The sequence below is a fragment of the Oncorhynchus keta genome, chromosome 14 (genome assembly GCF_023373465.1).
Source record: "Oncorhynchus keta strain PuntledgeMale-10-30-2019 chromosome 14, Oket_V2, whole genome shotgun sequence".
NCBI classification, from domain to species: domain Eukaryota; kingdom Metazoa; phylum Chordata; class Actinopteri; order Salmoniformes; family Salmonidae; genus Oncorhynchus; species Oncorhynchus keta.
The window spans coordinates 10689073-10713924 of record NC_068434.1 but is presented as its reverse complement, the minus strand read 5'-3'; the positions used below and the strand labels follow the sequence as shown (position 1 = coordinate 10713924).

At 42.8% G+C, this 24852-nt stretch overlaps 3 protein-coding genes across 10 annotated transcripts in view; all 3 read right to left on the bottom strand.

Moving 5' to 3' along the window:
- The window catches only part of LOC118392854 (kinetochore protein NDC80 homolog), a 49689-nt gene extending 36687 nt beyond the window's left edge, over nucleotides 1-13002 (bottom strand). For 2 of the 3 annotated variants that reach the window (XM_052461072.1, XM_052461071.1), the window contains exons 1-3: nucleotides 12852-13002; nucleotides 388-483; nucleotides 221-301 (exon numbers count right to left, since the gene is read on the bottom strand). In XM_052461072.1, the coding sequence (XP_052317032.1) occupies nucleotides 221-301; nucleotides 388-483; nucleotides 12852-12859 (185 nt within the window). In that variant the 5' untranslated portion in view covers nucleotides 12860-13002. The remainder of the gene's footprint in view (nucleotides 1-220; nucleotides 302-387; nucleotides 484-12851) is intronic. The other variant, XM_052461070.1, reaches the window with a different exon arrangement.
- A 121-nt stretch (nucleotides 13003-13123) lies between these two features.
- nipbla (NIPBL cohesin loading factor a) overlaps nucleotides 13124-24852 on the bottom strand; it is a 46905-nt gene continuing 35176 nt past the window's right edge. For both annotated transcript variants that reach the window (XM_052461069.1, XM_035784827.2), the window contains exons 39-48: nucleotides 24702-24792; nucleotides 24097-24270; nucleotides 23549-23739; nucleotides 22058-22165; nucleotides 21583-21783; nucleotides 18383-18529; nucleotides 16448-16824; nucleotides 15937-16111; nucleotides 15527-15712; nucleotides 13124-14038 (exon numbers count right to left, since the gene is read on the bottom strand). In XM_052461069.1, coding sequence (XP_052317029.1) covers nucleotides 13685-14038; nucleotides 15527-15712; nucleotides 15937-16111; nucleotides 16448-16824; nucleotides 18383-18529; nucleotides 21583-21783; nucleotides 22058-22165; nucleotides 23549-23739; nucleotides 24097-24270; nucleotides 24702-24792 — 2004 coding nt within the window. In that variant the 3' untranslated portion in view covers nucleotides 13124-13684. The remainder of the gene's footprint in view (nucleotides 14039-15526; nucleotides 15713-15936; nucleotides 16112-16447; nucleotides 16825-18382; nucleotides 18530-21582; nucleotides 21784-22057; nucleotides 22166-23548; nucleotides 23740-24096; nucleotides 24271-24701; nucleotides 24793-24852) is intronic.
- Nucleotides 18537-21483, bottom strand: LOC127907197 (uncharacterized). 5 transcript variants are annotated; one of them, XM_052461079.1, is made up of 3 exons: nucleotides 19951-21483; nucleotides 19482-19918; nucleotides 18537-18708 (listed from the first exon to the last, which is right to left on the bottom strand). In XM_052461079.1, exons 1-2 carry the CDS (start codon nucleotides 21152-21154, stop codon nucleotides 19572-19574), a joined length of 1551 nt encoding a protein of 516 aa, XP_052317039.1. In that variant the 5' UTR covers nucleotides 21155-21483; the 3' UTR covers nucleotides 18537-18708; nucleotides 19482-19571. The 5 variants fall into 5 exon arrangements, with proteins under 5 accessions (XP_052317039.1, XP_052317038.1, XP_052317035.1 ...); XM_052461078.1 differs by having other exon boundaries at nucleotides 19482-19886; XM_052461075.1 differs by having other exon boundaries at nucleotides 19482-21483.

Here is a 24852-nt window from a genome sequence, read left to right as displayed (position 1 = left end):
GTTTAGCAGTAAGGCCTGCAGTGTGAACATGTCCAGAGCTACAATAAAAACCTGTACTGTCTGAGGGACTCGAGGATTGGAGTTGGGAACCACTGAACTTGGCAGTGTAAAATGGCTCCCAATCATATGGATTCACTAACAGGAATAGTCTTTGTCTCGCATGGTGACAGTGATAGAGAACTTGGTGTATAATGGTATTTTCTTCAGTGTAGGGACTTACCGACTACCAAAAAAGCTGGTTCTTCTCTCGGATGTGACAGACTGGGGTTTAGGAATGTTCAACTTTCCGAAGGATTGTTTGCTGTGAACAAATATTGATATGCTCACTGTATTAGCAAATACATATCCCATAAAGCAACTTCCATTGACGTTCGTTTGAACACTAACCTCTGCGGTGTTGCATAAACCATGCTCATTCTGTTGCTTTCAACTCTTTGAGGGAGCTCAGAGAGCCTACTGCTGGATGCTCGGTTCATCCTGGATCTGGTGAAAGAATGAAGAAAAGACATAGGCAGAAAAATACATCTAGGCTATACATGGATAGCCAGAACAGTTCATGTTTAAATAGGATAGCAAATGTTTCCCAAACCAGTCAACTAACTGCAAATGCCTCCATATGAACAATGAAAGATGGGCACACTAGCAGGAAGTGGGAGGGGTCACCCACTTACTAGGGTGACATTGTCCCGGATTGTGCGGGACAGTCAGGCATTTTGGCACTTTGTCCCACAACCAAACATTCATGTCCTGTTCATATCAAATCCACAATAATTGAGAATTTCAATAAGGATTTTTCTACAGCTGGCCTGCTTTCCACCTGGATAACCCTACCCCGGTCCACATCCCTGCACCCCCCCTGCACAAGGCCTAACCGTTATCATATCCGCCATCGGTAAGAGAGGGCCTGTTTGACCCTGTCTGGGGGTATCATCGGATGGGGCCAGTGTCTCCTGACCCCTCCTGTCTCAGCCTCCATTATTTATGCTGCAGTAGTTTGTGTCGGGGGCTAGGGTCAGTCCGTTATAACTGGAGTATTTCTCCTGTCTTATCCGGTGTCCTGTGTGAATTTAAGTATGCTTTCTTTCTCTCTCTCTCAGAGGACCTGAGCCCGATGACCAGGTCTCAAGACTGCCTGGCCTGATGACTCCTTGCTGTCCCCATTCCACCTGACCGTGCTGCTGCTCCAGTTTCAACTGTTCTGCTATGGAACCCTGACCTGTTCACCGGATGTGCCACCTGTCCCAAACCTGCTGTTTTCAACTCTCTAGAGACAGCAGGAGTGGTAGAGATACTCTCAATGATCGGCTATGAAAAGCCAACTGACATTTACTACTGAGAATTTCAATAAGCATTTTTATACGGCTGGCCATGCTTTCCCCCTGGCTACCCCTACCCCGGTCAACAACACTGTAAACCCCACAGCAACTCGCCCAAGCCTTCCCCATTTCTCCTTCTCCCAAATCCAGTCAGCTGATGTTCTGAAAGAGCTGCAAAATCTTGACCCCTACAAATCAGCCGGGCCTTGTTCAGGGGCAGAACGACAGAATTTTACCTTGTCAGCTCGGGGATTCAATCTTGCAACCTTACGGTAAACTAGTCCAACGCTCTAACCACCTGATTACATTGCACTCCGCGAGGAGCCTGCCTGTTACGCGAATGCAGTAAGAAGCCATGGTAAGTTGCTAGCTAGCATTAAACGTATCTTATAAAAAACAATCAATCAATCATAATCACTATTTAACTACACATGGTTGATGATATTACTAGGGTATCTAGCGTGTCCTGCGTTGCATATTATCGATGCGGTGGCATTCGCGAAAAAGAACCGTCGTTGCTCCAATGTGTAACTAACCATAAACATCAAAGCCTTTCTTAAAATCAATACACAAGTATATATTTTTAAACCTGCATATTTAGTTGATATTGCCTGCTAACACAAATGTCTTTTAACTAGGATAAATGGTGTCACTTCTCTTGCAACAGAGTCAGGGTATATGCAGCCGTTTGGGCCGCCTGGCTCGTTGCGAACTGTGTGAAGATTATTTCTTCCTAACAAAGACAGCCAACTACGCCAAACGGGATGATTGAACAAAAACGCATTTGCGAAAAAAGCACAATCGTTGCACGACTGTACCAAACCATAAACATCAATGCCTTTCTTAAAATCAATACACAGAAGTATATATTTTTTAAACCTGCATATTTAGCTAAAAGAAATCCAGGTTAGCAGGCATTATTAACCAGGTGAAATTGTGTCACTTCTCTTGCGTTCATTGCACGCAGAGTCAGGGTATATGCAACAGTTTGGGCCGCCTGGCTCGTTGCGAACTAATTTGCCAGAATTTTACGTAATTATGACATAACATTGAAGGTTGTGCAATGTAACAGGAATATTTAGACTTATGGATGCCACCCGTTAGATAAAATACGGAACGGAATGAGCGTTTTGTTTTCGAGGTTATAGTTTCCGGATTTGACCTAGGCTCATATTATATTATAGTTAAGTCTATGATTTGATATTTGATAGAGCAGTCTGACTGAGGGGTGGTAGGCAGCAGCGGGCTCGTAATAGTCAAAGGTATATGGTTTAGAGAGAAATAGTCAACGCGTTATAATTCCTGTAATAACTTGCAGCTGAACTTAAAAGGGGTTCCTTCGTTATTTTACCGTTCATGTCTTCCATAGAGAATGTCTTGATCTACTTCCAATAAGGTCTGTTTCGTGCTTAAACCGCCTCTGCGTTTTGATACCTGTGTAAATCTCACTAGGATAAGGTAACATTTGTCAACATATTTTCATAAATCCGCTCTACAATTTTTTAAAATCTTCGCTTGTATTTAGCCAATATTGATCAGAGTTACCTTGTCCTATGGATTAGAGGTCGACCGATTAATCGGAATGGCCGATTAATTAGGGCCGATTTCAAGTTTTCATAACAAATCGGAAATCGGTATTTTTGGGTGCCGATATATAGATATATTTTTTTATACCTTTATTTAACTAGGCAAGTCAGTTAAGAACGCATTCTTATTTTCAATGATGGCCTAGGATTAACTGCCTTGTTCAGGGGCAGAATGACAGATTTTGACTGTGTCAGCTCAGGGGATCCAACCTTGCAACCATACAGTTAATGAGTCCAACGCAATAACAACCTGCCTCTCTCTCGTTGCACTCCACAAGGAGACTGCCTGTTACGCGAATGCAGTAAGCCAATGTAAGTTGCTAGCGAGCATTAAACTTATCTTATAAAAAACAATCAATCAATCATAATCACTAGTTAACTACACATGGTTGATGATATTACTAGATATTATCTAGCGTGTCCTGCCCTGCGTTGCATATAATCTGACTGAGCATACAAGTATCTAAGTATCTGACTGAGCGGCGGTAGGCAGAAGCAGGCGCGTAAACAATCATTCAAACAGCACTTTCGTGCGTTTTGACAGCAGCTCTTCGTTGTGAGTCAAGCATTGCTCTGTTGATGACTTCAAGCTTATCAACTCCCGAGATGAGGCTTGTGTGACCGAAGTGAAATGGCTAGCTAGTTAGCGCGCACTAATTGTCATTGTGTTGCTGGTTCGAGCCCAGCGAGGAGCGAGACGGAAGCTATACTGTTACACTGGCAATACTAAAGTGCCTATAAGAACATCCAATAGTCAAAGGTTAATGAAATACAATTGGTATAGAGGGAAATAGTCATATAATTCCTATAATAACTACAACCTAAAACTTCTTACCTGGGAATATTGAAGGAACCACCAGCTTTCATATGTTCTCATGTTCTGAGCAAGGAACTGAAACGTTAGCTTTCTTACATGGCACGTATTGCACTTTTACTTTCTTCTCCAACACTGTTTTTGCATTATTTAAACCAAATTGAACATGTTTCATTATGTACTTGAGGCTAAATGTATTTTATTGATGTATTATATTAAGTTAAAATAAGTGTTCATTCAGTATTGTTGTAATTGTCATTATTACAAACAAAAAAAATAATCATCCAATAATCGGTATCTGCTTTGAAAAATCATAATCGGTCGAACTCTACTATGGATATCGACACAGTTATAAAATTGGCAAGGTGGTGAAAGCCTACACGAAACACAGACCTTATTTTAAGTGAATCTAAAAATATCCAATGGAATAAATGAATGAAGGAACCGCTTTTCAGATTTTTCTAGGAGGTGTCATGGGAATTATGACTCGCACTTCGGTAGTCAATTCTTACCATGCCCATTATTAAAATAGGATTTCCTGCATATAGAAATTACAGTTTTTGTTTTCAACATTCATCACAGGTAACTTAAACTCTAGTTTTATTCAAACAGTTGAGAATATTTGTCTCCTAAGCAGACTCTTCAGTATCGTTGTCACTTCAGAGCTGTGTGTGTGTTTTACAGATGGCAGAGAAAAGCAGAGCACCAGTGTGGGACTATTACATGGAATTGGCACCAGGGAAAAGAAGGTGTCTTACTTGTGATAAAAGATGTAAGCATGGGGTCAGCAACGGCTAAATCCAAAAATACCACCAACCTGTGGAATCACCTTAAGAACACCCACCCAAAAGCCCATAAGGAAGCAATGATGATAAAAGCAAATGCAAATTCTTCACAAGGAAAAAGTGATACAGACACATCACAGGCTACAATCTTACAACATTTTAATAAACAAGCAAAATGGTAGGACAAAAGACCCAAGGGCCAAGAAGATGGATGTAGCAATTATTGAGATGATTGCCATTGACAACCAGCCATTCACAGTGGTGTCTGACGTTGGTTTTCAGCGGCTGATAACTCTCGCTGAACCCCGGTACAGGATCAAAGATGAAAAATTTATTCACACAGAAATGCTAGATAAAACACATGAAAGAGTTGTGATGAAAGTGAAGAATCTGGTGGCACCAGGGAACGCTCCACACATGGCATTCACAACTGACTGCTGGTCAGGCACTACAGAATCCCTGATGAGCCTTACTGGACATTTCATTGACAATGCTTGGACAAGAAAGCAGGTTGTGCTGAATGTCAAGACTATGAATGGATCACACATAGGAAACTTCATCAGAGAGATGTTTTTGACCATGTTGGAATACTAGGAAATCCACACAGGGACATGTAGTGCTGGTCCTCAGGGACAGTTGGCCAAACATGGTGAAAGGTATGAGACTGGCAGAGCTTCCAGACTTCAGCTGCAGTGCACACACCCTACAGCTTGTAATCAAGGATGGCCTATCCAGTCAGAGAGCTGTGCTAGACATTATTGTCATGTTGAAGAGCTGTGCAACTCACTTTGACCATTCTGTACTGGCCAAACAGAGGCGGAGGACCATTCAGGAAGAGCTTGGGCTTTCCCAAACACAGCATCATCCAAACAGTTCAAACTCACTGGAACTCAACACTACACATGTTGCAGAGGATGTTTGAACAGAGGCGTGCACATCAGAGACTGTAACGTTCTTTTCTTCACGGAAACATGGCTCACTGGAGAGACGCTATCGGAGACGGTGCAGCCAGCTGGTTTCTCCACGCATCGCGCTGACAGAAACAAACATATTTCTGGTAAGAAGAGAGGCGGGGGCGTATGTTTTATGGTTAACGTGACGTGGTGTGGCCACAACAACATACAGGAACTCAAGTTCTGTTCACCTGATTTAGAATTCCTCACAGTCAAATGACGACCGCATTATCTGCCAAGGGAATTCTCTTCGATTATAATCACAGCCGTATATATTCCCCCCCAAGCAGACACATCGATGGCTCTGAACAAGCTTTATTTGACTCTTTGCAAACTGGAATCCATATATCCGGAGGCTGCATTCATTGTAGCTGAGGATTTCAACAAGGCTAATCTGAAAACAAGACTCCCTAAATTTTATCAGCATATCGATTGCGCAACCAGGGCTGGAAAAACCTTGGATCATTGCTATTTCAACTTCCGCGGCGCATATAAGGCCCTGCTCCGCCCTCCTTTCGGAAAAGCTGACCACGACTCCATTTTGTTGATCCCTGCCTACAAGACAGAAACTAAAACAAGAAGCTCCGGCGCTGAGGTCTGTTCAATGCTGGTCCGACCAATCTGATTCCACACTCCAAGACTGCTTTCATCACGTGGACTGGGATATGTTCCGTATTGCGTCAGACAACAACATTGACGAATACGCTGATTCGGTGAGCGAGTTCATTAGAACGTACGTTGAAGATGTCATTCCCATAGCAACGATTAAAACATTCCCAAACCAGAAACCGTGGATTGATGGCAGCATTCGCGTGAAACTGAAAGCGCAAACCACTGCTTTTAAATCAGGGCAAGGTGACTGGAAACATGACCGAATACAAACAGTGTAACTATTCCCTCCGCAAGGCAATCAAACAAGCTAAGCATCAGTATAGAGACAAAGTAGAATCTCAATTCAACAGCTCAGACACAAGACGTATGTGGCAGGGTCTACAGTCAATCACGGATTACAAAAAGAAAACCAGCCCCGTCGCAGACCAGGATGTTTTGCTCCCAGACAGACTAAATAACTTTTTTGCCCACTTTGAGGACAATACAGTGCCACTGACACTGCCCGCAACTAAAACATGCGGACTCTCCTTCACTGCAGCCGACGTGAGGAAAACATTTAAACGTGTCAACCCTCGCAAGGCTGCAGGCCGAGACGGCATCCCCAGCCGCGCCCTCAGAGCATGCGCAGACCAGCTGGCTGGACATATTCAATCAATCCCTATCCCAGTCTGTTGTTCCCACATGCTTCAAGAGGGCCACCATTGTTCCTGTTCCCAAGAAAGCGAAGGTAATTGAGCAAAACAACTACCGCCCCGGAGCACTCACTTCCGTCATCATGAAGTGCTTTGAGAGACGAGTCAAGGACCATATCACCTCCACCCTACCTGACACCCTAGACCCACTCCAATTTGCTTACCGCCCAAATAGGTCCACAGACGATGCAATCTCAACCACACTGCACACTGCCCTAACCCATCTGGACAAGAGGAATACCTATGTGAGAATGCTGTTCATCGACTACAGCTCGGCATTTAACACCATAGTGCCCTCCAAGCTCGTCATCATGCTCGAGACCCTGGGTCTTGACCCCGCCCTGTGCAACTGGGTACTGGACTTCCTGACGGGCTGCCCCCAGGTGGGGAGGGTAGTGTTGATGATAGGATATGTAGAAGGGCGAGCCGGTCAAGGATCGATTCAGACAAGGTGGTAAAATTTGTACGACAAGCGACAGTTTATTCAGAGTGAAACTATCTGGTACACGTAAATACGGCTCTCCCGTTCGCTCGCACAGAACAGCAGGAAAAGAGAGCGTTAAGAATCAGTACAGCCCTTATATAAGGCACAGAACGTAGGTTGATTCTGGAAGATCGGATCTTTGGATTGGACCAGCTGGGGTGTAGTCTGTAGTCTTCCGCCATTGGCTCAGTTGTCTGTCCGTCATCGTAGAATCCTCTTCGGGCACACAGTGTTCGACTAAAAGGGAGATTATGTGTGTAATGTGGGAGCTATCATGTAGGGGACCCCACAGGCTTTACTGTGAGTTGTAGCCATGTATTTAGCAGTAGGCTGGTCACTTGCATAAGAAATAGCAATTCTTTACAGTAGGCAACAACATCTCCACCCCGCTGATCCTCAACACTGGGGCCCCACAAGGGTGCGTTCTGAGCCCTCTCCTGTACTCCCTGTTCACCCACGACTGCGTGGCCACGCACGCCTCCAACTCAATCCTCAAGTTTGCGGACGACACAACAGTGGTAGGCTTGATTACCAACAACGACGAGACGGCTGACAGGGAGGAGGTGAGGGCCCTCGGAGTGTGGTGTCAGGAAAATAACCTCACACTCAACGTCAACAAAACTAAGGAGATGATTGTGGACTTCAGGAAACAGCAGAGGGAACACCCCCTATCCACATTGATGGAACAGTAGTGGAGAGGGTAGTAAGTTTTAAGTTCCTCGGCGTACACATCACAGACAAACTGAATTGGTCCACCCACACAGACAGCATTGTGAAGAAGGCGCAGCAGCGCCTCTTCAACCTCAGGAGGCTGAAGAAATTTGGCTTGTCACCAAAAGCACTCACAAACTTTTACAGATGCACAATCGAGGGCATCCTGTCAGGCTTATCAACACCTGGTACGGCAACTGCTCCGCCCACAACCGTAAGGCTCTCCAGAGGGTAGTGAGGTCTGCACAACGCATCACTGGGGGCAAACTTCCTGCCCTCCAGGACACCTACACCACCCGATGTCACAGGAAGGCCATAAAGATCATCATGGACAACAACCACCCGAGCCACTGCCTGTTCACCCCGCTATCATCCAGAAGGCGAGGTCAGTACAGGTGCATCAAAGCTGGGACCGAGAGACTGAAAAACAGCTTCTATCTCAAGGCCATCAGACTGTTAAACAGCCACCACTAACATTGAGTGGCTGCTGCCAACACACTGACTCATCTCTAGCTACTTTAATAATGGGAATTGATGGGAAATTATGTAAAATATATCACTAGCCACTATCAACAATGCTACCTAATATAATCTTTACATACCCTACATTATTCATCTCATATGTATATACTGTACTCTATATCATCTACTCCATCCTTATGTAATACATGTATCACTAGCCACTTTAACTATGCCACTTTGTTTACATACCCATCTCATATGTATATACTGCACTCAATACCATCTACTGTATCTTGCCTATGCCGCTCTGTACCATCACTCATTCATATATCTTTATGTACATATTCTTTATCCCCTTACACTTGTGTCTAAGGTAGTAGTTTTGGAATTGTTAGCTAGATTACTTGTTGGTTATTACTGCATTGTCGGAACTAGAAGCACAAGCATTTCGCTACACTCGCACTAACATCTGCTAACCATGTGTATGTGACAAATAAAATTGTATTTTATTTGACATCAGCAGTTTGTCTGCTGCACAGTGGGACATTGTCTCTAACCTAATTGAGACTCTGTCACCTATGGAGGAGGTGACACTGGAGATGAGCCACTCCCAACTCTACAGCAGCATGCATCATCCCCAGTGTCGGTGCTGAAGCTGATGCTACAGCAGGAGGTTCTTCTACTCAACGCATCAAAACCTTACAGAAGACCATGTTGGACAGTCTGACAAGGAGGTTCTCCAAGGCCGAGGAGACAAAGTGCCTGGTGCTGGCAACTGTCCTGGATCCACATTACAAGAGCCATGCCTTCACCTCAGGGACAGCACTAGAGAAAGCAAAAGAGTGGCTGAAGGAGGAGCTTGACCGACTACGGAAACAAAATCCCAGAGCCACAGCAGATGGGACGAGTGAAGAGGACCCAGATCCAGGTGCAAAAAAGCAAAGAGTCCAGGTAGATCAGCCACCCAGTCTGGTGGACAGCCTCTACACTAGAATCCTTGGAAGCCAAGAGGGCAGGGCTTGAAGTCTAGGGCAGTTTTGAGTTGGAGCGTTACCTCAGAGAGCCTGTCATTGACAGAAAGAGCGGCTTGCCTTTGGAGTGGTGGAAGCAGAATGAGGACAGACTTCAATCACTCGCTCCACTGGCAAAGAAGCTTCTCTGTCCCCCACCTTCTTCGTTCCCAAGCGAGAGTGTTTAGTGAGGTGGGAATCATTTATGATAAGCGGAGGAGCAGACTGACAGGGGACCATGCAGACAAGCTCTGTTTTCTGCACTACAACCTAAAACTTCTTAACTGGGAATGTTGAAGACACATGAAAGCTGGTGGTTCGTTTTAACATTCATTCTCATGTTATTTGAGACTAAATTGATTTTTTTAATGTATTATATTAAGTTAAAATAAGTGTTCATTTTTCATTCAGTATTTTTGCAATTGTCATCATTACAAAAATGTGTGCCAACATATATGTATAAAAATTGGCCGATTAATCGGTATCGGCTTTTTTGGGCCCTCCAATAATCGGTACCGGCGTTGAAAAATCAGTCGGTCGACCTCTATTCTGTATACTCCTGGCCCTTCTTTGAAAATTGTGTTAACTAACCTCCAGACGAGCTTTAATGCCATACAACTCTCCTTCCGTGGCCTCCAACTGCTCTTAAATACAAGTAAAACTAAATGCATGCCCTTCCGATCGTTGCCCACACCTGCCCGCCCGTCCAGCATGGACGGTTCTAACTTAGAATATGTGGACAACTACCTAGGTGTCTGGTTAGACTGTAAACTCTCCTTCCAGAATCACATTAAGCATCTCCAATCCAAAATTAAATCTAGAATCGGCTTCCTATTTCACAACAAAGCATCCTTCACTCATGCTGCCAAACATACCCTCGTAAAACTGACCATACTACCGATCCTCGACTTCGGCGATGTCATTGACAAAATAGCCTCCAACACTACTCAGCAAATTGGATGCAGTCTATCACAATGCCATCCATTTTGTCCCAAAGCCCCATACACTACCCACCACTGCGACCCGTATACTCTCGTTGGCTGGCTCTCGCTTCATATTCGTCACCAAACCCACTGGCTCCAGGTCATCTATAAGGTAAAGCCCCACCTTATCTCAGCTCACTGGTCACCATAGCAGCACCCACCCATAGCACGCGCTCCAGCAGGTATATTTCACTGGTTACCACCAAAGCCAATTCCTCCTTTGGCCGCCTTTCCTTACAGTTCTCTGCAGCTAAAGACAGGAACGAACTGCAAAAATCACTGAATCTGGAGACTCTCCCTCACTAACTTTAAGCACCAGCTATCAGAGCAGCTCACAGATCACTGCACCTGTACATAGCCCATCTGTAAATAGCCCATCCAACTATCTCAGCCCCATACTGTTATTTATTTTGCTCCTTTGCACCCCAGTATCTCTACTTGCACATTCATCTTCTGCACATCTATCACTCCGTGTTTAACTGCTAAATTGTAACTATTTTGCCACTATGGCCTATTTATTGCCTTACCTCCCTTATTTGCACACACTGTCTATAGACTTTTTCTATAGTATTGTTGACTATGTTTGTTTATTCCATGTGTAACTTTGTGTTGTTTGTGTCACACGGCTTTGCCTTACCTTAGCCAGGTTGCAGCTGTAAATGAGAACTTGTTCTCAACAAGCCAACCTGATTAAATAAAAAAATATATCCTTAAAGAAAATGATCTCACCACAATAAATGCTAATAGAAAGTTATTTTTTGATAAGATCTTATTACCATGGAAGGGAAATTAAGCATCTCCAATCCAAAATTAAATGTCTATTTGTGCAGAAATCACCCTGATTAACTCTTTAGTCATATCCCAGTGTACATTTTTGCTTATGTCCTTGCCTATACCTAGCAACGTGTTTTTTTTATATTGTTATATGAGCAAAAAAACATTTCATTGTAATGGCAACCCAGACCAAGTTAAATGGGCCTATTTTATATAATGAATATGAATTCGGAGGGCAGAATTAAATATAAAAGCATTAGACCTCTCACTAAAGGACCCCACACCCATCGAAGTTGACAATCCCTAGTTTAGATCTAAGCTGAATCAATGCCTTGGAAGATCACAATGATTCATTTGTATTCTAAATAACATAACCAAGTATAATAGCATAGCATTACTGTTACACCAAAAACACCACCTCATAGGACGTTAGCTGAAGAGTAAAAAATATATACATATCATGCGGCCAAATGCTCAACAGCGTGCGCCACTGGGAAGAATGTGCTTTGATTAAAACAAAATACAGGAAGGTTATATTTAGTGAACAAAAATATAAAAACGCAACATGTAGTGTTGGTCCCATTATTTTAATGAGCTGAAATAAAATATAGCAGAAATGTTCCATACGGACATAAAGCTTTCTCCTTTGCCAAGATAATCCATCCACCTGACAGGTGTGGCATATCAAAAAGCTGATTAAAACAGCATGATCATTACACAGGTGCACCTTGTGCTGGGGACAATAAAAGGGCACTCTAAAAAATGTGCAGTTTTGTCACACAACACAATGCCACAGATATCAAGTTGAGGGAGAATGCAAATGGAATACTGTCTGCAGGAATGTCAACGTTATAGAGAATTTGGCAGTACATCCAACCGGCCTCACAACTCAATAATTTCAATTGACTGATTTCCTTTTTGCCTAGTTAAATAAAGGTTAGATATTAACTGTAGCTCAGTTAAATCTTTGCAAGTTGCGTTTATATTTTTGTTTCGTATAGTTGAACACATATCTGCTCAAGAAACAGTAATTCAAGTAAATACAAATTCTCATTAAACGGAGATCAAATGAGCACGCAGACGGCAGTTTGGACATTCCGTTGCTAAAACGTGAATCATCATCATTCACGCTTAACAGTGATGCCGTGGCCTATTTTCTGTTTGTTTATTAGATAACTTATGCCTAACAATATCCGTGTTTAAGACAACTTGATGTATTACATAGTTATGTATTACTGCATTGTTGGGGGTTAGAGCTTACAATAAAAGCATTTCACTGTACTTGTGCATGTGACATTAAAACTACACGGTCCTGTTGTCTCGCATTTGGGTATTTTTTAATGAGAACGTTAGGGGTAACGACCACAAAAACAACATCAGTCGACATTCGTGGGGCAAATGTACACCATCATGACACTTTCACACGCAAATACTTAATTTATTTCCTGTGATATAACGTTAGCTAGCTATATTGTTCAACGAATGACATTCCACTGGGGAAATATACAATTAACGTACTTACTAGACTTGTAAAGCATAAACTAATTTACCAAACTAGCTAACGTTAGCTAGGTAATGTTAGAATTCGCCTGAGGCATTACAAATCATTATTGCTAGCTATAAATTAGATGCAACAACCTATTGAGACGTCTTTCAAATAAATACGTACCTTTCCATTTTCTATAAATGTAAAATAATCCGTTCAGAAAATGTTTCTTTTACGTAGGTAGCTAACGAGTCAAAAAATCCGCCAAAAACTTTAAACACAACGGACGCCAGTGACGACATGAGTTTCGACGGAAAGCGCAATGGGTCAGATAGAACGTGCGTTCAAGTTCAAAGCAATTGGCTTACTTTTAAGGGTTTCCAAGCGGCACACAATAATGAGCATACGTTTCTTTTTCAAACAATTAAATAAGTATTTAACACTAACAAGACAAGTGACAAAGAGAAGTAGAAAATTTATTGCAGTATTTGTTCCACCATAAGGACTAGGATCCCATTGTTCTCTTACAACTAGGGTGACCTTATACAACAAAATCTACCTTTACAAAATATCATCCTGCAAGTAGCCCACAGATACTGCATGCGTGGCTTGAAATAGAATAAATTATACCCAGAAGACTCTGCCATTTAACAGCATGGACAATTAAAAGTAAACAAAATCAGATCTCAGAGAATATCTAAGCTAAAGAAAGCCACCGGGTACTAGTTTAAATTCAAAAAACACTTTAATAAGACCATCAAAAGGACTAATTTCCAACATTCACGTAAGATTTTATTCTATTTTTTTTTCTTTACAGATGTTTTTTTTTTCTGAGATATAAACATTTGTAGTTTTCTGTGTTAAACCTATAATACAGTGGGAGTAGAAATGAAACAACTAGGTTCTGCTGCACAACAGCGAAGGAGCCTCCAATGTTTGAGTAACATTTCCCTCTGGTTTGGCGGTGGGTGGATGTGATCGTACAAATAGGGGGTGTTGGTTCAATGCAGGGTTCATTAACTGGAAGTCCCCTCCTTGGCAGCGTACAGTGACCGTAAAGTCTGCGCCATTTTGTTACTCAGTTTGTGGTTACTGGTCAAGGCGATTTTTTTGTAAATGATGTCAGACTCCTTAATAGTGTCCACCCAAGGCACCGTTTTGCGTCCGTCCCGTTTCTTTGCGTCGGCCCAGGGGCCAGAGTAGGAGCCGGACATCCAGTGCACGCTGTAGCCTGTGCCGATCTTCTGGATGACCCGGGCGAGCTGCGGACGGTCCTTGTGCTTGGGGCAATGGATGGCGATGACGTCCATAGAGTCCAAGCTCTCGTTGAGGTTCCCAGGGTCCCCTGAACGTCTCGCCCGCCGAGAGGACTGAGGAGAGAAGAGAATAGGCGGTTACATTCGAGCTCTATCCTGGGTACATTCAGGAGTTTATTTGGGCTGGGTTGCAAAGCTATAAATATTCATATAGGGATTAAAGATACCAAATTCCAAGATTAGGCTACTAAACAGTATGCTTTAGTGCATCTTGGATGCTTTACAGTGCCTTCAGAAAGCATTCACACCCCTTGACTTTTTACACATTGTTGTTACAAAGTGAGATTAAAATGAATTTAACCGTATTTTGTCAACGATATAAACCAAATACCTGTTATAGAATTAAAATTGTAACTTTTGTAAAACATTCATGAAAATAACACTAATATATTTTGATTAGATAAGTATTCAACCCAGAGTCAATACATGTTAAAATCACCTCTGGCAGCGATTACAGCTGTGAGTCTTTTGGGGTAAGTCTCTAAGAGCTTTCCACACCTGGATTGTGCAACATTTGCCCATTATTCTTTTCAGAATTCTTCAACCTCTGTCAAATTGGTTGTCGATCATTGTTAGACAACCATTTTCAGGTCTTGCCATAGATTTTCAAGCATATTTAAGTAAAAATTGTAACTCGGCCACTCAGGAAAATTGTATAGTGTATATTTCGCCTTGTGTTTTAGGTTATTTCCCTGCTGAAAGGTGAATTAATCTCCCAGTGTCTGTTGGAAAGTAGACAACCAGGTTTTCCTCTAGGGTTTTGCCTGTGCTAGTAGCTCCATTCAGTTCATTGATCCTGAAAAACTCCCCATGGCCTTAACAATTACAAGCATAACCATAACATGATGCAGCCACCACCATCCTTGAAAATATGGCGAGTGGTCCTCAGTAATGTGTTGTATTGGATTTGCCCCAAACATAACACTTTGTATTCAGCATATGAAGTTAATTTCTTTGACACATCTTTTGCAGTATTACTTTAGTTCCTTGGTGCAAACAGGATGAAAAATGTGTCATTGTGTACAGGCTTCTATCTTTTCACTCTCAATTAGGTTTGTATTGTGGAGTAATTACAATGTTTTTGATCCACTCAGTTTTTTTATCCACTCTCAGTCCTATTGCAACCATTTACACTAACTGTTCTAAACTCATGGTGAAACATTTGAGCGGTTTCTTTCCTCCCCGGCAACCGAGTTTGGAAGGACGCCTGTACCTTTGTAGTGTAATTAATAACTTCACTATGCTCAAAAGGTGTATTATTTAGACTTGCCTTAACAAAGGGGTTGAATACTTAGACTAAAAAGACATTTCAGCTTTTCGCTTGTAATTTGTAAACATTTCTAAAAACATATCACTTTGACATTATGGGGTGTTGTGTGAAGGCCAGTGACAAAAATAAATAAAACTCAATTTACTCCATTTTGAATTCAAGCAGTAACAACCAAATGTGGAATAAGTCAAGTGGTGTGAATCCTTTCTGCAGGTGCTGTGTGTATTTAGTGGTAAAGGCTGGTAAAGGAAAAGCATGGCTGTGTGTCTCACCCCAGGGTTTCTCTCATCTTCTTCACTCTCGTCATCCTCATCATACTCTACTGGTGCAAGATGCCCGTGGCCGGCCCCTCCAAGCAGTGCGTTTATGGCTTTGTTCCGGATGTTGGCGCTGGCCTGTGCCGCCTCGCCCTCCTCGTCCTCCTCGTCTGGGTCCAAGTGTTCCATCAGGGTTTTGAACTAGTGGGACAAGAGAGGCAGAGGATGTATCGGGTCATTCCATGTGCACGTTTTTTTTGTAACACCCATCCACATTTTCTTCCGAATCATAAATTCATGCTACAAAAGTAGTGAAGACTTGAAAATGTTGAAAAGGGACCTGAAAATGACGAGCTAGAAAGTAGAGGCAGTATAACTCTGTCCGTGTTTGGGACATGCAGGTGGTGCCAAAGCCTAACACTCACATCCAGGTACTGCTTGACTATCCTCGTCTTGATATCGTGAGTGAACACCACGTTGGCCCAGTTGTTGGACAGGAAGTCGATGGTCTGTCGGGGTTTGAAGTGGATGTTTGTCTTTCTGTTCACCGCCTTGTCGTACACTTTGGCTGACTCAGTCGGCGAGTACTTCTGGATTTTGCTGCAGACAAGGAGAAAGTGAGTGAGTTGTTCATTGTGCATTAATTATCTGAAGTCCATAGCCACATCAAACCAATCAAATGAGTGATCAAGGGGAGTTCAAAAGGGGTTTGTCATAGCCAGACAATCAATTATTTTTATTTTAAGAGATTTTGCCCTCAGAGATTGAGTATTTGAACCTGGATTCAAATACTACTCAAAATTGTTTGCTTTAGCCTAACAGGAGTATTTGAAAGGATTTAGAATAGTATTTGAACCCACGTCTGCCTGTAAACCTTAGTAGGGATGTCATGTGTGAGGCACCTGTAATTGGTATTATATGTCACGTTATATACACCTGTCTGAGAAGCTGTAAAGGTTCTTGAGGTGCTGTTTGAGCACGAGGAGCAGCAGGATGCCCTGCGAGGCGTTGGCAAAGTCCAGGAGCGACGTGGCGTTCTCAGGCAGTCGCCGCATCACCCGGTCCACATCTTCCACGTCCAGGTCTTCCAGGTCTAAATCCGACTCCGAGCTGGGTTCCTCCACAGCCACCGGCCTCTTGGACTTCTTAGGCCGCCGCACCACCTCATCGTCATCATCAGGGTTTGAGTTTTCATCGCTCCTGGGTGAGTCACAGATCTCCTTGTCCTCGTCCTCCTCCCCGCCAGAGCCGTTCTTTGACTGGCGCTCCTTTCTAACTTTGAGCTCGCGGCGCCGCGGCTCCTTCAACAGAGACTGGGGAGAGAATGAGAGTGGGGAATCTGTCAGCAAATGGTCTATTTGTGTGAATTCTAAAATGGGTACTGTGTGTATGTCTTCACAAGTATATTTGATCATGTTAAGATAGGCTGGACACATTACATTTTTAAATGTTTTTTTCTGATAACTAGTGAATTGCATCTGCCGTGGAGCCCAGTTTCATAATATTACCATATGTCCCAGCTGCATGCCATAGTTTAAGTAATCACGAAAAAACAGGTCTTATTTTTTCGGGCATTTTTCACCCTGCCAGCTCCCATTAGTTCTATTGAGCAGCGTGGCACCAACTTGCCTTCCAAACATTCTATTTCCAGCTTATTGTTCTACATCACAATGCCTGCTTTGCTATTGTTGGAAATGAGACCTGCTCACGTTTTTTGTGGTTAAAATGTAAACGATTAAAAAAAACTACTCATGGAACTCTGAGGTTGTCCCATTGTTTCCTATAGAGAAATAGGCATGTTTGTATTTTGCCAAATATCTCACAATGTGTATAGATTTATAAAAAATAAAAATAAAATATAAAAAAAATTGATATCATTTTAAATCATGAGAATCTCCTCTTTCTAATTATGTAAGGCTGGGAAGTGTATTCCGTTGTCATCAAACGCTAGCCCCGAAAAACATTTTGCCCTTGGAACACTGAGCTCCTCCCATTGTTTTCCTATGGAGAGGCATGCTGGTATATTTCGCCAAATATCTCACAATGTGTATATTTAGATTTTTTTTCAAGTCAGAAACCATTTTTAATAATGATAATCTCCTCTTTCTAATTATGCAAGGCTGGGCAGTGTATTCCGTTGTCATCAAACGCTAGACCAGAAACAATCAGAAGTTGCCATTTTTTCCCTACTTCCTCGTTATGCAGACATAAGCACACTTGACACCATCGAGGTGCGGAAGTTAACTTTCTACACAAGTTATTTTTCAGTTTTGTCCTAAGAACAGATTTTAGTGGTCAAATAAAAAGGGATACATTTTTTGGTGCCATTTAGGTGAAATTGAATTTTAAGCATCACTCCCGTCAAAACAGGCTCTGCCAACGTTCCATTCCATTCATTTGCTATGGGCTCACGCTAGTGTTCCAGCTTAGCCAACGTTCTGTTCCATTCATTTGCTATGGGCTCACGCTAGTGTTCCAGCTTAGCCAACGTTCTGTTCCATTCATTTGCTATGGGCTCGCGCTAGTGTTCCAGCTTAGCCAACGTTCTGTTCCATTCATTTGCTATGGGCTCACGCTAGTGTTCCAGCTTAGCCAACGTTCTGTTCCATTCATTTGCTATGGGCTCGCGCTAGTGTTCCAGCTTAGCCAACGTTCTGTTCCATTCATTTGCTATGGGCTCACGCTAGTGTTCCAGCTTAGCCAACGTTCTGTTCCATTCATTTGCTATGGGCTCACGCTAGTGTTCCAGCTTAGCCAACGTTCTTTTGACATTTTCAGCCTTGGGTGAATTTTGACTCATTCTACTGTCCAGCCTAGTTAAGAGTACAAGGTGTGTGTGTGTGTGTGTGTGTGTGTGCGCGTGCTCCTGACCTCTTTGAAGGTCTGCAGCAGGTTGCTGCCGGACACAGACAGTGTGATGTCGATATGGTGCATAATGAAGAGGGGCTCCTCCTGGCTCTGGTAGGGGAAACAGGCCAGGTTGTCAGCTATGAACAGCAGCATGTTCACTTCAGTCTTCTGTAGAGGCACAAGAAACACAAGCCATCAGTCAAACGCGCACATTCATACACGCATTCCTGATGCCAAGTCACTTTACCCTGCCTTCATGTACATATCTACCTCAAATACCTTATTATTATCTATCCTGATGCATAGTCACTTTACCCTGCCTTCATGTACATATCTACCTCAAATACCTTATTATTATCTATCCTGATGCATAGTCACTTTACCCTGCCTTCATATACATTATTATTATCTATCCTGATGCCTAGTCACTTTACCCTGCCTTCATATACATTATTATTATCTATCCTGATGCCTAGTCACTTTACCCTGCCTTCATGTACATATCTACCTCAAATACATTATTATTATTATTATTATTATTATTATCTATCCTGATGCCTAGTCACTTTACCCTGCCTTCATGTACATATCTACCTCAAATACATTATTATTATTATTATTATTATTATTATCTATCCTGATGTCTAGTCACTTTACCCTGCCTTCATATACATTATTATTATCTATCCTGATGCCTAGTCACTTTACCCTGCCTTCATGTACATATCTACCTCAAATACCTTATTATTATCTATCCTGATGCCTAGTCACTTTACCCTGCCTTCATGTACATATCTACCTCAAATACATTATTATTATTATCTATCCTGATGTCTAGTCACTTTACCCTGCCTTCATATACATTATTATTATCTATCCTGATGCCTAGTCACTTTACCCTGCCTTCATGTACATATCTACCTCAAATACCTTATTATTATCTATCCTGATGCCTAGTCACTTTACCCTGCCTTCATGTACATATCTACCTCAAATACATTATTATTATTATCTATCCTGATGTCTAGTCACTTTACCCTGCCTTCATGTACATTATTATTATCTATCCTGATGCATAGTCACTTTACCCTGCCTTCATGTACATATCTACCTCAAATACCTTATTATTATCTATCCTGATGCCTAGTCACTTTACCCTGCCTTCATGTATATATCTACCGCAAATACCCTGTATATAGCTCAACATTGATCAGGTAGTCCCTGTATATATAGCTCCACATTGATCCGGTAGTCCCTGTATATATAGCTCCACATTGATCCGGTAGTCCCTGTATATATAGCTCCACATTGATCCGGTAGTCCCTGTATATATAGCTCCACATTGATCTGGTAGTCCCTGTATATATAGCTCCACATTGATCTGGTAGTCCCTGTATATATAGCTCCACATTGATCTGGTAGTCCCTGTATATATAGCTCCACATTGATCTGGTAGTCCCTGTATATATAGCTCCACATTGATCTGGTAGTCCCTGTATATAGCTCCACATTGATCTGGTAGTCCCTGTATATAGCTCCACATTGATCTGGTAGTCCCTGTATATAGCTCCACATTGATCTAGTACTACCTGTATATATAGCTCCACATTGATCTGGTAGTCCCTGTATATATAGCTCCACATTGATCTGGTAGTCCCTGTATATAGCTCCACATTGATCTGGTAGTCCCTGTATATATAGCTCCACATTGATCTGGTAGTCCCTGTATATATAGCTCCACATTGATCTGGTAGTCCCTGTATATAGCTCCACATTGATCTGGTAGTCCCTGTATATATAGCTCCACATTGATCTGGTAGTCCCTGTATATAGCTCCACATTGATCTGGTAGTCCCTGTATATAGCTCCACATTGATCTGGAAGTCCCTGTATATATAGCTCCACATTGATCTGGTAGTCCCTGTATATAGCTCCACATTGATCTGGTAGTCCCTGTATATATAGCTCCACATTGATCTGGTAGTCCCTGTATATAGCTCCACATTGATCTGGTAGTCCCTGTATATATAGCTCCACATTGATCTGGTAGTCCCTGTATATATAGCTCCACATTGATCTGGTAGTCCCTGTATGAAGCTCCACATTGATCTGGTAGTCCCTGTATGAAGCTCCACATTGATCTGGTAGTCCCTGTATATATAGCTCCACATTGATCTGGTAGTCCCTGTATATATAGCTCCACATTGATCTGGTAGTCCCTGTATATAGCTCCACATTGATCTGGTAGTCCCTGTATATATAGCTCCACATTGATCTGGTAGTCCCTGTATATAGCTCCACATTGATCTGGTAGTCCCTGTATATAGCTCCACATTGATCTGGAAGTCCCTGTATATATAGCTCCACATTGATCTGGTAGTCCCTGTATATAGCTCCACATTGATCTGGTAGTCCCTGTATATATAGCTCCACATTGATCTGGTAGTCCCTGTATATAGCTCCACATTGATCTGGTAGTCCCTGTATATATAGCTCCACATTGATCTGGTAGTCCCTGTATATATAGCTCCACATTGATCTGGTAGTCCCTGTATATAGCTCCACATTGATCTGGTAGTCCCTGTATAAAGCTCCACATTGATCTGGTAGTCCCTGTATATAGCTCCACATTGATCTGGTAGTCCCTGTATATAGCTCCACATTGATCTGGAAGTCCCTGTATATAGCTCCACATTGATCTGGTAGTCCCTGTATGAAGCTCCACATTGATCTGGTAGTCCCTGTATATAGCTCCACATTGATCTGGAAGTCCCTGTATATATAGCTCCACATTGATCTGGTAGTCCCTGTATATATAGCTCCACATTGATCTGGTAGTCCCTGTATATATAGCTCCACATTGATCTGGTAGTCCCTGTATTTAGCTCCACATTGATCTGGTAGTCCCTTTATGAAGCTCCATTCTTGTGTATTTTATTCTTCGTGTTCCTATTTGAATTCAAATCTAACTCGGCATCGTTGGTTAAGGGCTTGTAAAGCAAGAATTTCTCTGTCATGTCTACACCCGTTGTATTCTGCACGTGACAAATAACACTCGACTTAAAACAATAGTAAGTTTTCTTGACCTTTATTTACACAGGAAGCCTATCAGGAAAGGAGACCTGGCCAAGAGGCCAACGCCGTAAGAAAACAACATAAATCTAACTAGTAAGCAAATAGTGGATTGATAAAAGAGGTGGGGTTTGGATGAGGAGACTCACGGAGCTGTCGTCAAACAGGTTGAGCAGGGAGATGAGGAAGGCTCGCCGGTGCTGCCGGTTCCCTCGGACCATGGAGAAGAGGTGGGCGCAGAGGGCCGAGGTGGTCTCGTCATGCCGAAAGCCTCGGATGATGCTCTTGCGGGACGCCATGATGGCCTGCTGCACCTGGTAGGACATCTTCATCCCAGCCACTGCCTTCATCTGTAGAGGGGAGACGCGTCGTCAGCTAAAGCTGATAACAACCAGGCCCAAATGGCACCTTATCCCCTATATAGTGCACAACTTTAAACCAAGGACAATAGGGCTCTTGGTCAAAAGTTGTGCACTATATAGGGAGCCATTTATGACGCATCCTTTGGTCACCCGGTAAAGGGTTCAAGACGCGGCGTTGACCACCTTTGAACTGTATGGGAGGAGTTTGAGGATAAATGGTTAAACGTTTGGAGGTGTGCTACCATTTAGAGTATGGACTCACGTGAATGAATCCGGTGTACTTCTTGTCGATCTCCACCAACTGCTGGTCCGCTTTGTTTCTCATACTGGGCTCGGGGTCCGTTCCCATGGCGATGAGATACGGTACACACTGGAGAAAAGACACTGGTCTGAGGGGAAAACATCCTAACAGGGGTCTGAGGGAAAAACATCCTAACACAGAGGGTCCTCTTTTTATATTCGGGGAAAAAAACTCCCCTCTTTAAAAAAAAATGTAAAACTTTATTTATTGTGATAGCCTATAGTAAATAAAACACCAGCTTGATTTTGTTTAATTTGAGGGACCTTGGAGGATGTTGATTTGAACCTAATTTCCTGAAATTCTACGTAGTTTAACCAGAATTATGACATTTTTTAGGTGGGCTATTTGACGATAATAGATACGGGAAATAAAGACCCGATTTCCCCAAATATTATTTAGCTAACAAATGTTATATGATAATTTATATGAACCCTCAATTTAATTATACAGAAAGTGATTCAATCAATTGATAGCGAGTCACACATTGCATGAAATTACTTCCCAAGCAAAGTCCAATTTCTTTTACTCCTCGACTTTAGGTCATAGCTCTGCTTCTGAATGTCAGAGAGAAACCAAATATTATTCCCATGTGTATCAGAGTCGAGTCTTCCTCTGTCATTGCTGACTTATGCGTAGTTTTAGATCGGTATAAATAATTGCGAATTGTATATAACATTTTTCAAAAACATCCTAGCACAGGGGTATTCAACCATGTGTCTGCGGATCCCTAGGTACTGCAAGAGGTCAGAGAAAAATATACACAAAAACTTACTTTAAAAAAAAAAAGTTTTTTTTAGGAATATCGCTTGCAACAGAATAAACAAAGATTGAATTACATATCTACAGCCGAAAATAGGATATACTCTTTCTAAATGTCAACTTCAACTAATATTGAGCAGATTACACTGAAAAAGCACCCGTGAATAGGCTACCCGTGAATAGGCTACCCGTGAATAGGCTACCCGTGAATAGGCTACCCGTGAATAGGCTACCCGAGCCGCTGGCTATTGGTTAAGCTTTCCTGACATGGACATACAGTATGGCTAACCTTTGTTTAACAAGCTAAACAGCTGCTCTTAGCAGTTGCTTTTGGAGTTAACTTACTGGCTAATAATACACTTCCTCTTCCAATTATCTACCAAATGTTTTCATTTTAAATATGTTGATTGCTTCTCCTTGCCATCATCAAAAAGTTTAGCTAGTGTATGATGGAGTCCCTGGGACGCCGGTTTGCCAAGGAGGGGGTCCCTGGGACGCCGGTTTGCCTGGGAGGGGGTCCCCGGGCAAGAAAAGGTTTCAGACCCCCTGTGCTAACACACACTGGTACGAGGAAAACATCCTATGGAATGGGCACTTCATTCCAATATTCTCCCAGTAAAGAAAGAGTGTCACAGACAGGGTTATAGACAGCCAAAAAGCTTCATTTTTTTCCCCAAACAAGCATTGGTTTACCTGCACGGGGTGGATGAGGCCCTGGTTGAGGGTGAGTGCGATGACGTTGAGGGCAAAGTGGCGCACGCTGGACTGGGTGTGGAAGAAGGCTTCCAGCACCTGCTTGAGGTACAGCTGCATGATGGAACTGCTCATGCCCGATGAGATATCCCCCATCTCCTTCAGGTCCTCCTGCTTGGACAGCTTCTTCCCTGCATGACGAGAGACAGACAGAGTCACCAACGGCTGAAGACAGAGCAGCACACATCGTGAAGAGAAGACTGCTACCAAACCGTTAAGGCTCAGTTTGGGAATATTTGTTTGTCATGTTAAACGGGGCAATCTGAAAAAACATTTTGATCTCATGTATGGTTGAGTCCTTGCTTCCATAACTCCGCCTATGAATTTGAGTGGTTATATTGATCCAGCCCCATCCCTAAACTGTTCTCCAAAACAGTGGCGAGGTGTCTGTTGTTGTTTGAACAGATCAAGCTATGCAAAAGCTGTGAGGCTGTAAGAGGGTGTGCGATTGGGTTGGTTTGGCTTCGGAGCAGGCGGGGGTTACTCACACTGCTGGTCAGCCTCCTGCATGCGCGAGTCCTCCTCCTGCAGATAGGTCTGCAGGTTCTTCAACACCTGGATCTTCAAGTTGACCGAGGTGCTCCTGTCGGCCAGGATTCCGTTGTACAGGGTCTTCACCTCGGGGGAAAACATCTGGCTTGGGTGCATGATCACCAGGAAGCCTGTGATAGAGCCCAGGATGAAAGACCACAGGTGAATTCATTAGTTCAAAACATTTTGCAACAAAAAAGAAAAACAAGCAGTTCTTATTGAACAACTTCAGGTAGGTCCATCTCCATTTCATGCCGTTTGCTTTCTAATGAATATACCCCTGGAATTCATAGCGACCCAGAACAAAAATGCAGGACTGCGTTCAGAAAGGCACAACGTTGTCTATTTGAACATTCTACATAGTTGGTTTGGCATAATATAACATAATATTCAAACGTGTAGAATAAGGAATCAACTCAGCTCTACTCATAACATTCTACAAAGTTGGCCTACTGAATGTTGGCCCCAGTCCAATTTTAGAAGAGGTGAGGAGGAATCAGAAGGTGAACCCAGCAGGCCATGGGGCGGGTGGGGGGGTAGGCAGGTGTGCGTGATATTTTACCTAAGCCGATGATAGCCTTGGTCTTCACCTCCTCGTCCTCATGTTTGGTAAAGTAGAGCAGCAGCTCCAGCACCTTCTCTTTGATTACCACCTGGTCAGAACAGCCCGAGGGAGAAGAAGATATTATGATTGATGTACCAGGTTGGAAGCC

Coding starts and splice junctions, on each gene's coding strand:
- LOC127907197 (XM_052461074.1), bottom strand. CDS start 21,222: ATGTGGAGCTATATATACAGGGACTACCAGATCAATGTGGAGCTATAT. Junction 19,919..19,950: donor ATGTGGAGCTATATATACAG/GTAGTACTAGAT, acceptor AGCTATATACAG/GGACTACCAGATCAATGTGG.